The sequence below is a fragment of the Cyprinodon tularosa genome, unplaced genomic scaffold (assembly GCF_016077235.1).
Source record: "Cyprinodon tularosa strain WSP-4 unplaced genomic scaffold, ASM1607723v1 ctg31, whole genome shotgun sequence".
NCBI lineage: Eukaryota > Metazoa > Chordata > Actinopteri > Cyprinodontiformes > Cyprinodontidae > Cyprinodon > Cyprinodon tularosa.
Genome location: NW_024039019.1, coordinates 3205824 through 3219251, shown reverse-complemented (window position 1 = coordinate 3219251; position 13428 = coordinate 3205824). Strand labels below are relative to the sequence as shown.

At 37.2% G+C, this 13428-nt stretch overlaps 1 protein-coding gene across 1 annotated transcript in view; it reads right to left on the bottom strand.

Annotated features, from left to right (window-relative positions):
- The window catches only part of fgf11b (fibroblast growth factor 11b), a 46000-nt gene extending 33389 nt beyond the window's left edge, over nt 1–12611 (bottom strand). The window contains exon 1 of the mRNA XM_038292284.1: nt 11601–12611. Within this exon, the coding sequence (XP_038148212.1) occupies nt 11601–11793 (193 nt within the window). The 5' untranslated portion in view covers nt 11794–12611. The remainder of the gene's footprint in view (nt 1–11600) is intronic.
- Between the last annotated feature and the right edge of the window lie 817 nt (nt 12612–13428).

The following is a 13428-nucleotide window of genomic DNA, read 5'->3' as shown; positions in this document are numbered from 1 at the left end:
TCTTCAAAAACTGAATTTCATAATTCATTTTATTACCTAATATAATAATGTGAACATCAACCGATTTGTAGGAATTCTGTCTCTCACTCACCTTTATTAACTGCACCTCTTAGTTATCTGTTAAAAAAAAGGCACCTGTCCCACACTTAATCAAAAAAACTCCTACCTCTCCACAGTCGACAAGATCAGAGATCTATGTAGGGACATCATGGAAAAAATACAGTAGTAGACCTGCTCACAGCTTGGATAGGCAAATGCAGGGCTGCCCGACGTCAGCCCATGAGGTTTTAAAGGTTTCCTTGCTTTAGCACAGCTGATTTCAATTGATAGCTAATAACAGTCCTTCTTTGACCTGCAGTCATCAGAATCAGCTGTGCTGAATAGGGAAAATCCTCAAACCTGACGGACAGCGAACCATAGAGGCTGATTTATGGCAGCCCTGGGTCAAAGGAAGATTGGCAAGAAGGTTGGTGAGAAAGAAACAGATGATGGCACAATTGTAAGAAAATGAAAAAAGTGCAAGATCTATGTCCCGTTATTTGGGGCTCCATGCAAGATATCACCTAATGAGGCATCATTGAACATGAGCAGGATGATGGAATGGCCCGACTGAAAGAATTACCTGAAGGCTGGGACCACAGTCCTAAAGAAGACTGTTAGTAACTCAGTGTTCCAGCAAGGCTTAAAATCCTCTAAAGGTTATTGCATGTCCAGACCCTTCTGAAGTTTATTATAGACCGTTTGAATGTTCTAGATGAAGAATTGTAGAAGAATATGTGGTCTGATGAGAAAAAATTGAGCTTTTTTATCCAAACTTCATTCACTATGTTTGGAGGAAGAAGCATTGTTGCAACCTGAAGAACCCATTTCAACCGTAAAGCATGGATGTAAAAACAGCTTTTTGTAGATGCTGTTCTTAAAACGCCAGATGACAGCTGCACCGTATTAATTATAACAATGAATGGGTCCATGTATTGGGAGATCTTAGCCCATAACCTTGTTCTATCAATAAGGTGGTTAAAGACAGGTTATGACCTTGACAGTGACCCAGCACAGCGCAAGGGCAATAAAAGAGTGGCTCTGTAATGCTACATTCACACCAAACAGTATTTTAGCAGCAAAGTAGTGTCTGCTGCATCATTTTTTATGTTTGTACACATAAAGGTCAAACTATGCTCTTGTGGTGCATCAAGAAGAGCATGAGCAGAGGCATCTGATGCTTGTGCTGCTCTTGTGTTCAATAGCATTGTGACTTTTCTAGGCTATATTTGCTGTGATAAGTGGATAAAAAGTAGTTTTAATATGTTTTAAGCAATAAAGTACACCTTAAAATATAATCTGTGCAGTCAGTTCATCAAGATTATAATCCTGCCCTAAAATGTTATTTTCTGTCGGAGCTGCACAGACCCCCACAGCCGGTGAGCCATCAGTGGAAATCCCCCGCAGTAGCTCCGCCAGGCCGTCCAGCCTTTTGGGCATTTTCAACAGTGGTTGGTGGGCTGGAGTAGATGTTAGGTTTTTTCAAGTATGTGGTACTTTAATTTTAAATTACTTTTTTGTCTTAGATAGCACCTCTCACAGTTTAAGAATACATATGATGAAAATAAAAGTCTTAAAACTGGTAGTGTATTACATATTGTCTTTCCCACTATAAATGTTATAGATCAACATGTTAGACTATCACATTCTGATTTTTAAATGCATTGGTTAGGGATTAAGAATTGATTACAGTTTATGTTTAAACTTTTTTTTTTTTTTTAACAAATCCATCATGTTAATGTTTAAGATCTGGACTTGCTCGACTTACTATTGGCTTTCTACACTCACCTGATTCCTATCCCCCTAGTTAACACAGAACACTTGTGATTTTAATTTGGAAAAAAGAAAAGTTTTGCCAGAAGCACATTGTATCAGCCTCTGTATCTACCATGGAAAGGAGATACATATGACTATGTTCATCACTTCAGGGACAGGTGTGTGGGCTTGAGTGACAGAAAACATTCACTGATCCAGGTCAGCGGAGAGTGGGTCAAAGTGAGCTCAACGTCTGTTTATGTGCATTTGCACGCAGGTGTTGTCGCAGCTTCCGACAACATGTTGACTCATCAGCAGGCTTGTATCCAAGTGACCTCTTCCCACATGAGGGAAAATGTGATTTGCAGCTTACATGCAGAAGTGTGCGGTCTCATGCAGGTAGTTATGCAACAATTAAATGAGGTGGGATGGTACAGCAAATGTACTTTCACATATAACAGTGAAATTGTTATATGTTAAGAAATGCTGTAACCGACATATCTAGTCCTTACAATTTTGTCTTTTATTTTGTTTTTTTGTCACTTTTTAACGTTTTAAGGCTCACCTTGGGCTTATTCCCAGTTCTTTATTGCCTGGAGCGAAAACTCTTGAAATAACACTTCCTCTTATAGTAAATGCCTACTAAACAATACTAACCTTTCAAAATAATTTAATCAAAGTACAGCAGAGTAATATAGTAGTTAAAGCAATGGGTTTTTTTTCAACCTTGATATCAAAGGCAGAAAGAGAGGCCCTGAAATTATATTTCCTATATATTTTTATTTCACATATTTTTTCTATGTTCTTACACCTTAGTGAACTCAGTCACCAGGTCAGTGTCTATGTAGGATGTCCGATCATTTGACGTCTTTTAAGCTCCACAAGGCATTTTCAAACTCTTTGGTTTTCAAATTTGTGCTTTTAAATTTTTCAATTCATCTACTATTTAGACATGCTGTTCTTATGTCACATACAGGAGGAAAGGCATGCATTAAAACAGTAATAACTGGAAACACAGCAGTTATAATCATACCAGGGTGCAGTTCTCTGGTCCATTTAAGGTTAGGGGTGACACTGGTGTAATCTACTCGAGATATCAGGTTAGGCACAATAAAAAGCAATGCAAATGTTTTGTGTAAAAAAAAAATGAAAGTCTATCTTAAAATCTTTCAGTATGGAAAGGTTTGTAAATATCCACAAATGGAAATACATGAAACAATGGGGAACAGTCAGAAATTGAAGGTGGTTTCCCATTTGTATTTGAAAGCTGTAATTTCCAATGTGTGTTAAATAATGTTTTTTTCATTGCTATGTTTGTATAAGTGCAATAGTGGCTGTATAGGAACAATTTAGAATAACCCGGAAACCTAAACTCCAAAACTCAGATGTCAAACTACTGTGAAAAAATATCTGCCCCTTTCCTGATGTCTTTTCCAAAAATGTTCTATGTTTCAGATTATACAAATTTAAATATTAATCAAAGACAACTTAAGTTAAGACAACATGTAGTATTACATGATGGCTTTAAATATTAAGAGAGAAAAAGATCCCCAAGTACTTCATCCTTTGTAAAAAAAAAAAATTCCCCATACAGATAATAAATGGTTGAACCACCCTTACAGCAGTAACACTTGCAATTAAGCATATGGGATACATAGTGAATGACCTATACTTGTACAGCACTTGATCAAGCCCAAGGTCTTCAAACTGCCTTACACTACAGTCAGTCATTGATGGTGGTCAATAACTGATGATGGTCACACATGTACAGATGTCCGCTTCATTGTGGCCATAGATCCATAGGAGAAGGCTGACAGAAGAGAGGCTGCCGTTTACAGTTAATGTTTTTATTTGTAAATTCTCATCTTTAAATGTACAATTTATCAAATGGTTAAAAAAAACTAAAAGAACAAAAAAAATATATATATACATACCGTAAATCCTCTAATATAGGACAGGGCCTTTATTTCACTCAGGTGTATCTTGGTCCAGGCCATTATTGGAAGGAGGCCAGAATTAGAGGCAGACTTCTATTTCTATTTAATCAAAACAGACTACCAGTGGAATGAATCAAAATTAGATTTTGTGTCTCTTTGAACCTATAAAATATTAGGTCCATTTATTGAAAAAGTATAGTTACCATAATGGTATACACAACATTTTTCAGACATCTTCCAGCAGCTGCAATTTTTCTGCACGGCAATACAAAAAAAAAAAAAGACACAGAATGCAATCTTGGCCAAACAGACTTCCGAAACAAAGTTTTTAAAAAAAATATTGGAAACAGTTCTGCCATCACAGCAAAACTTTATTTGAGACAGGCTAAGTGGAAGTAGGCTACCAGTATCATATATTTCAAGGGAAATTGAGAACAACGAAAGCCAAGGAAATTCTGTAATTGTAACGCTGCTTGGTAACCACCAGACCTACTGGTAATCACATAATCACTCTTGGATTTGTTAGCAAACATTGCCCCCTGTGGTACTTGTATGTTACCATCACAAGTTGTTGAGGACTGCCCGGGAACATCGTAGCTTCTAATTATAGCCCCGGCCTGTATACGAGCCATTATTTACCTCTGCCGACAGCGAGACCGGTCATTGTTAGAGTCCCGGCCGCTAATGGAATCCAGGCCAATATACTATTATATCTGTAGATATAGATATATAGATCTATATATATGGATGGATGCATATATATAGATCTATATAGATCCATATATATATATATATATATATATATATATATATGTATATACATGGATATGTTCAACCCTGAGATTGTGAGTGTGTTTTGATAATCAAATTGAGAGTGCCTCATACCCCCATAACACTCCATCAAGGTATAGGGATGCCCCTCATCAGATTTACATTCAGTATTACTGATCATTTTGAAATTCCCATTGGTGAAGTGAGAGAGACGGTCCCTTGCCTTCCAAAACGACCCTTTCACACAGCAATTATGTGTGCCTCTGTTTAAATGAGGTCAGAGCACATAAGAAGCCGATATAATCACCGTGTGCCTCACGGCTGCTATCAAGGACACTTAGACCACTCTCTGCAATGTAATTGGGCTGAAAGAATAAGGCAGTGTTTGGGTTTTTTACAGCTGATCAGCAGAGTACATGAGTCGATGTTGGTTCTTGTCTTAATAAAGATGAGTACAGTTTATTTTTTTCTAATGGTTCAGCAAGTGAGCTCCTCCTGTTAAGGCTGGGGTTAAGAAATGTGGGGGTGACCGAGCAGCCAAGGGTATTTCATCTCTTACATTGACGGCATCAAACAAGAAGGGTTTTTCCCCCATTTGTGTTATCAGGACACTCTAACTCCTCTTATGTTTTCATCATTGCTTTTCCTTAAGCTACATGTCTGTAAAGAGAAAGTTTGATCAGGTGCATGTATGTACATATGCTAATTTGTACTGCATGCTACATGAAATGACTGTCTCTGGTGTAATGTTTGATTCTGTGTCAAATAAAATGAGGATCTAGTTTCTCTCTTTTTTTCTCGTCTAAACTGGGCCACAAGCTCTTCTGTGCTGCTGGTAATTATCAACCTTATGGGAAGATAGCGCATGGGTGGAGTGAAGCTAGCAAACATCTTTGAGGAATGTTCGGAGTTTGTTTCAGCAGTAAAAGAGGAAAGGACATGTGTAAAGGCCAGTGATAGAGTGCCTGAGTGATATCAAGACACACAATGTGACACACTAAAGAAGGCAGAAAAAATAATGCACTGGAGTAGAGGAGGAATAATGGGATGCAGCGAGGTTAAAGGAAGAATGTGAATAGACTGGATAGCAGCTTCAACAATGACCCCCTAATATAATTTCAAGGCCTCTTGAATCATTTAATATGACAGTGGAAGCAGTTTTCAAACTTGGGGCCAGAGTTATTGCAGCTTATTATGGTGCTGACAAGAGCTTGTCAGACACAGACAGGACCAAACAGGACTCACACTAATTCTCTGACACACATTCAATAATCACATATGTGCTTCATTACCATTGTGACAGGAGCAGATCAGTGGTTAGACAGTTAATAGTATCCTCAGACCAACACTGGGCAAGACTTTCAAAGCAACCTCATTTGCTTTGAAAGGTTCTTTCTTATTTAGGGATCACCACCACATTCAGTGTTGGTTGGTCAAGCATTCCATGGTGTTACAACTGTTATTAAGTAAAGAGATATGTAAATGGGGACTTAAAAAAGTACTATATAAATACAGGTCATTTACCATCATTGAACATTTGGAGCTAGTGATGTGTTCTAGAAATCTCAGATGTAAGGGTAAGCTTTAACCCTCGTAATACACACATGGATATTGACATTTTAGTAGCAATGCAATGTCAAGTTTACTAGACTCACTGTGTTAATAGAAAGTTAAATTTGTAGTAAACTGTAGAATTTTTTTTTTAGAAAAAAAAAAAAATTCTGTTTTACTTCTTATGCTCCCTCACATATTCATTTTATTGTAGCCTCTGATCCCAACATAAATTATTTTGACTTTCAGCCACAAAAAAATTATTTTTATCTTCTTGGAGAGATTGAATCAGCTAATTTTTTTTAAGGAAGTTAAAGCTTTAATTAAATGTAGTAGTAGATCACATAGATGCTTTATGTTTGCCTTAAAAATGACATTCTTTCACGTTAATTTAATATTACAGAAGCAAAATAAGCTTTCCCCCCAACCTAAAACCATACCTGTCTCTTTTATTCTTCCTTCCTGCCAGGATATAAATAGGACCTTTAATGTATGTAGAACAAACAGAGGCATCCTTGGCATTGCTAAAGGCTTTAGACCCCTGTCAAAAATTGTACTGATCACAGTAGCAGCCTCCACACACTACCAGCTCATCTGTATCCATCTAATTACTCAATCAAAAGAGTATAAATGTAACACCGAAACAAACTGATTTGAAACCAACAGCTACATTATCTGTGTCATGCAAAAACTATCTTCTAATTGATGTTGCACCAAAGGATTTATTATTTCTACATGCCCAACTTTAAATCTATGTCCATAGCTATTATGCTTTATAAGAGACAGAATATTTTTATGTTCTACCTAAACCTTTATTTGACCTTGTTTCTGCTCCATCTTTAACTTCAAAATTGATGATGCCAATTAGTTCCTTTAGAAATGTTTTTGCAATTTCTTAACACTTTGCTTGGATTTTTATTGAACTTGTGCTGCTTTTAAGATCTATTTTGAGAAACTCTGTGCATAAATGCCCGGTTTAGTTTAACTTACAGTTTTTCTTTGTTATTCTATTTGAAGCGGTTGATGTGTACTCCAAGCTCAATAAAAACTACAGAAATTGAGCTATATATTAGTCTCAAAGTGTATTTCAAATTCATCATCGAAGCAACTAAAGTTTAGCAACTCACTTTGTTCTAAAATGGCTTAAAAAACTGACAGTCAATCTGTCACTCATTATTTCTTGTACTTAATATATATCCAAAAATACTACCATGCAAAGAATTAAAATTGATATTGGACTTCACTAATGCTTTTGTGTTGTCAGCCAGCCAATCTTCTTTGATTTATGAGGAGCTCCAGAAAAAGAATCAGTTAATCAAGTGTAATGGACTTAAAGTTAATATTTCTTGTTTACCCCCTTAATTTCAATAAAAAAAGCATTTTTCATGCTCTTCCATCAAATGCAATCATTAATGCTCTAATGACTTCCAAATGTAATTGTTCATCTTTTCACCTAAATACTCTTTAGGCCTCCCCTTCTTTATCCTTTAATCATTACCCCAGCAGATGTTCTCTGTCTTCCTTGTCTCTCCCTTGTTGGAGGTAAATTTAATCTAACTTTGTCAGCATTAATGAAAGAATCAACAGATCTAATTTAGTTGGTTTGTGTGGGAGGTTAAGGTGGGACCTATGGGACAATAACAAAACAATATTGTGTTTGTTTTATGCACATCCCTCATACCTGCATCACTCTGACTGGGACCCGTTTTGTCAACAAGGATTGCTCAGATAAAACATTACAGATCAGCTCTGGAATATATTTGTTTCCAGTTTGCATTTTTATGAGAAAATATTATAGGCGTACAGGTAAAAAAAACCTTCAATTTGCATGAAGAAACAAATTCATCCCTCATTTTTGTTGCTTATGTAAAAGGATTAATTGAACTTTAGGTTTCAATGTGAATTTGATGTGATGGGTCAATCCTTATATCTGTTTTTGCTGAAACCAGCTGCTTCAACATGATCTGTTTCTTGACTGTTTTGATCCTAGTGGTGAGTGAAGGGTTGGTTGAAGCTGGAAAATCCCAAGAAGCTGGTGGCAGGAGTTCAACAGCAATCAAGTGCTAATCTTTTGCTTTTCTTGATGTATAGGTCCTTCTTAAAATCAGATGATGGTTACCCAGGGATTAATAGCTTTTTTCTCCTTAAAAAATATTATTTCCAACAACAATCTACTAAAAATAGAGCTTTCAGCACTAATTATTATGTATAAGCCTAGTTTACTGTCTATCAGAAAGTGAACCATAAAATCAGAAGCTATAAATGTTTTTCGCAACTGAAAATGACATGTTTCTTGTTCATATTTTATGTACATCATCAACCCTAAGACATGCAAAATTGTAATATGGAATTAAAGGACAAAGGCACACCATACCTTTTAAAATAAGTTAATTAAAATGGCTTAAACAAAATTTGAAAAGACAGTTTTTATGATAATTCTACATAAACACTATTTACTATTTTGTGAATGTTAATTGAAAACAACCCCAAATTACAGACTCTTGTTGCAGTAATATTAAAAAAAGATTCAGGAGTATTTTAACTTTGGATTGATTTGTCCAACTCTGCTTCTCATTCCAGGTTTAAAACGGTCTTTACTTGCCTCGTCTGACACCTGACAATCTTTCAGTAACATTGCATAAGGAATTGTCAAAAATAAGTTAAATTTTTTCTATTTAGGTCCATATTTACCCTTCAAAGATTTGTTCCTCTCTTCGTGCCCACCCCCTCCCCCTAACTCTATCTACATGTATCTACCTATCTCTGACCCCTACCACAGTCAGTAAAGTTCGGATGGGAAGCTACATAACACTGCATTGTCTGATCAGGTGTTGTTGAGTAAGCGAGTTTGTCGGTCTGATCTCTTGGGGTCAGCTTAATCCTATCCTCCGCTGGATGTCTCCTTGTAACCTGGTCTGTTGCCCGCCTGTCGGGGCCTACGTTTGTGTTCCAACAGTCGACTGGCCCCTCGGATGCTTACTCCTACAACATACTATTGCATCTCTCCATGCCAAACAGCACATTCAATGCTGCAGGACGTCTCGGTTTGCACAACGCTTGCATGCTGCGGTTTTGAATGATTCAGCAAATAGTTTCAGCTTTTTCAGGTTTTGACACTATGAGATGTTTTAATGCTTACTGCAAACACATTTCTGCATAAATACACTAGGTTTACTTATAGGGAAGATACTGAATGTGATACAGACATGCAGGTAGTTCAGTATGCCCACCTTTACAAGCTAGATTCCACCTTGACCAAACTAAGGTGGGTTATTGATTATTACATTATTGAGCTGAATTGATCTCAAAAGAGAGCAACACTGCAGATCACTGACAGTGCAAGGGCCACCCCTTCAAAGAGTCCCTTGCAAACTACATAGTTGTACAGGACTCCTAGCTGAGGTTGATGAAGAGGACAGAAACTTCTTAAATAAGGTTGGTGTTGTGCTTTGTCACTGATCTCATTCCATCATAGATTTGTGCCAGACTTAAATATATGCAGCAAACTGTAAGGCGGTTATTATGGCGGTTGTTATGGAAGCCTGTTGCTTTATGGTAATAGCAAATATATGAGGGGATTTTTGTTACTAAATATCAGGAGAGCACATTACTGATGGGGAAATAATATGACAAGTGAAAATCAGCTACTTAAAATTTTCAACCTTGTGAGGTTTTTTTTTCTGTATAAGCGGAAATATTAACATATCCCCCCATGAATCCATTTCTTCTATTCAAATTTTAAGATGTTCATAGAGTGATGAAAAATATTTTTATTTTTACTATTGTAAGGTTTCAAGCTTTCTCTGGTGATATTTTATACCAGGTCCTCCCTATGTAGGGGAGATACTGCCTAAAAAAAAAAAGAAATACTGTAATAAAGATTTTTTAATGGCATAATGTAACACCAGTGTTCAACATAGTTGATTGTCTGTGATGCCCCCTTTTTTTTTTCTTCCCAGGCCTTAGGAGGACTCTTCAGAATACCAGCAGACAATACAAGGAATTTATGATTAAAAATGGCCTCTAGCTGAAAACAAAATGATGAGTATTAATCTAAAGAAATTTAGTAAAAACAACACAGTAACTATCCATCAGAAAAAAAATAAATTCCAAAAAAATTAAAGAACCTGAGAACCTTTACCAGCAAAAAAAAAAAAAAAAAAAAAAAGAAATGGTTTAATATGGCTATAACAGTCTGCAGACCCAAATCTGGAGGAGCTTATTATTTCAGAATGCTTCACAACAGCTATTTTTACCCGTTGTATTAATGTGTTTTATGTGTTTCAACACTTTAACACAATATGTGACGTTAGGATTTAATAACACTTTTGAGCTTCCCCTGGTTCAGAGAGCAGCAGCCACCACTGATCTAGATGTGTACACTATGTGGAATGTTGGGGACAAAGTCATTTAAATATTTTTTACTGAAAAAATATATGGCATTTAAATGTTATCATACATATTTAATTGAACTGTAATATTATCAAAAAAGAAAAGGGAACAACCTACTAACTATAAATTATTACATATTTACCCATTATATATTGAGAAAAAAAAAATATATATATAGTCTAGCTACATCTTTTAGAAATATAAAGAAAAGCCCAAGGGATCTAGACTTCTACAGGTTATAAATAAACTTTTTTGGAAGACAAGTTAAAAAAGTGGTTATCTTCATACAGTCATGAATCAATTACAAACTTAAAAGATTTGAAAATTCATCATTGTTTAAATTTATTAGTATTCTGTATACAGCCCTATACAGCACTCTCTTGTGACTTTTCCTTGTAATTTTTCCCATCAATTGCAAAAGAAAATATCAAATGTAATAGAAATTGGTAGTTGACACATGAGCAATTGCCAAAATATATCGTACTAAGCACCCACTCATTCTTTATTCCATACACAATTAGGAATCCAAATTGCCTCAGTCTTTCTCACTCTATATACCTCAATAATCTAATGTACCTCACATAACCCCAGCAGGCAACACAAGGAACAGGACAACCCAGGAAATGTTTACATTGATGATGAAGTAACTATGTGTGCGCTTACAGCCATTAGATTCATGACCCCCTCCCCACCCCCCATTATCCCACCCTATACCGCCTCTATTGGCACTGCAATGCAAGCCAACATCTGGTATGATTATGTAAACAGAGTTTTCTGAAAACCATGGATTTTTCGATTTGGCTAAAGCAGATGCCCCATGCTTATACTAATACACAGCTAAGAAAAATGTCTGCAACATAATATCACAGTATTATAGTATGTCACATGGATTAGTTTATTGTAATATTTTCACAGTGTGAATGCGGTTCGGGTTGAGTAGCAATATGGCATTTGATTAGTTGGAAATTATTATATAAGTAATGTATGTTAATGCATAATATGTATACAAACAGGGCTGAACTATTGCCACCACAGATAGACCTATAAAGCAGAATTTTTAAAGTAACTTTAAACAATGTTGAGAAAGAAATTACATTTTAAAGCATAAAAAAGTTTAAAACGATTGGTAAGAAAGCCACAGCATAAGTAACTCACCTGGTCTTTTTTCGTTGCGAACTTTTCGACCTCCGCATAGTCGAACCTTGGATATCAACACCAGGATCTGCTTCTGGCACAAAGACTTGTTGCTCTTGGGACAGGGCTTGCGTTTGTTGGCGACCGGTCGGTTGGCTTGGTCGTCCTTTACAGCCCGTTTCTGTCTGATCAGAGAGCTGGCGAGAGCTGCCATCTTCTGCCCCCCCTCACACCTTTGAGAGGGGGGTGTCTTTCTTCCCTGTGCTCCCTTTGCTGGCTTGTCTTTTTGCTTTTCTCAAGAAAACTGGAGTAGGACAGATGTTTAAGGAACCCCCCTAAGGGGAGATTGGGCAACTAAGTGGGTTAACAGTGAAGAGTTTAGTTTGATGGTTCCCTTGGAGAGGGAAGATCTGTAAGATCAGATGTAGTCCACTATAAAGAGTCCGGTCAAGGACAAAAATAAAAATATAAACATATTGAAGAGCACAAAAATGTGTTACAGTCACATTTTTTGACCAAGGTTAGACTGATTTTAAAAGGTAAAGATGGAGACATAATTTCAACCCTCTTCCCCACTCATTTTTCACATCAAGAGGTTCCTTACCAGCCAAGTTCGAAATGTTACATTCCCAAAAGCTAACCTACTTTTAACAGACAAAAGAAAGGAGAAGGAGCTCAATTTATGTTACATATAAAAACTCTTTTACTGAAGAAAAGTGAGGTCATCCTGGATGCTAGAAAACTCTTAAAAGAACAAGAAAAGCCAAAGTGTTTGTCACCCATCGTACCGTCCTCAGAGGTCCAACTTTGCCTCCCATTCAAATGTGGCAATATGGAATTAAGCACGAAGAGTCCCACTGGTATTACAGCTGACTTAAATCCAGAGGTGGAAGAACAGCAGCAGTCGGGACGCTGGGGGTCTTTGTCAGAACAAAGCGGAGACATGAACGCAGACAGACAAGAGACTCCTCTTCTGCCTCCGGATGGCAAGCTCCTTTCCCACAGTCCTCACCGAGTCCCCCCTCCCCTCCCTCGCCTCCTTCTTTCCCTCCTCCCATTCAAAGTCAGCGAGCGCTTCCGAGAGTATATATGTGTGTGTGTGTGTGAATTTCGGCAGCCACCATCAGTAGAGGTGACATTCATGAGAAAGAGAGAGAGATGGGGGTTGGGGTGCTGTGGGGGGCATGGGTGAGGCAAGGATGAGGGAGGCTGTGATGTGTATGAGAGAGTTTGCTTAGTAAAGGCATGAAAATGAGGACGGAAGACGTCAAACAGCGCATAGACCACAGTTCTGTTATTCTACAGAAATGTCCCCTTAAAAGAAGGCTTAAATCATTTTGACTGCCAGACTGAAACAGTGGGGGTGGGGCATATACAAGGGGGGAGGAGAGGACAGAGGAGCAGATTGTGACAATTTTCTGTCTCTTCAAGACAGTTTCACCCTGAGATACCTTTCTACTATATCCCTAACTTGAAGCAGAGTATCATTTAATTGCTTTTCCTTTTATGTAATTTCCATCTTCATTTAGCGCCTTTACTAAATTGTCAGACCAGTGGTCCAACAGTAGTACCCTTCCCTTCGCTCTAAATCTGGTTGCAAAGTAGTTTCAGTCTTAGGCTAAATCAAGTGACTTAACTGCCCGATACAGAGCCTTAGTTATTGGCTCTGGGGTTACCCCCACTCTGACAGCAGAGCAAATGCCTGTAAAAATAAATACATACAGACTTAAAGCACATCACCCCCTCATCTTACTTCTAGTGAGCTGCCAGCAGCAAATTATTACTTCAAAATCAAACATTACTACAGAATGACATGCTTGGTGATCATAAAAATTTAAATGATTTCAAG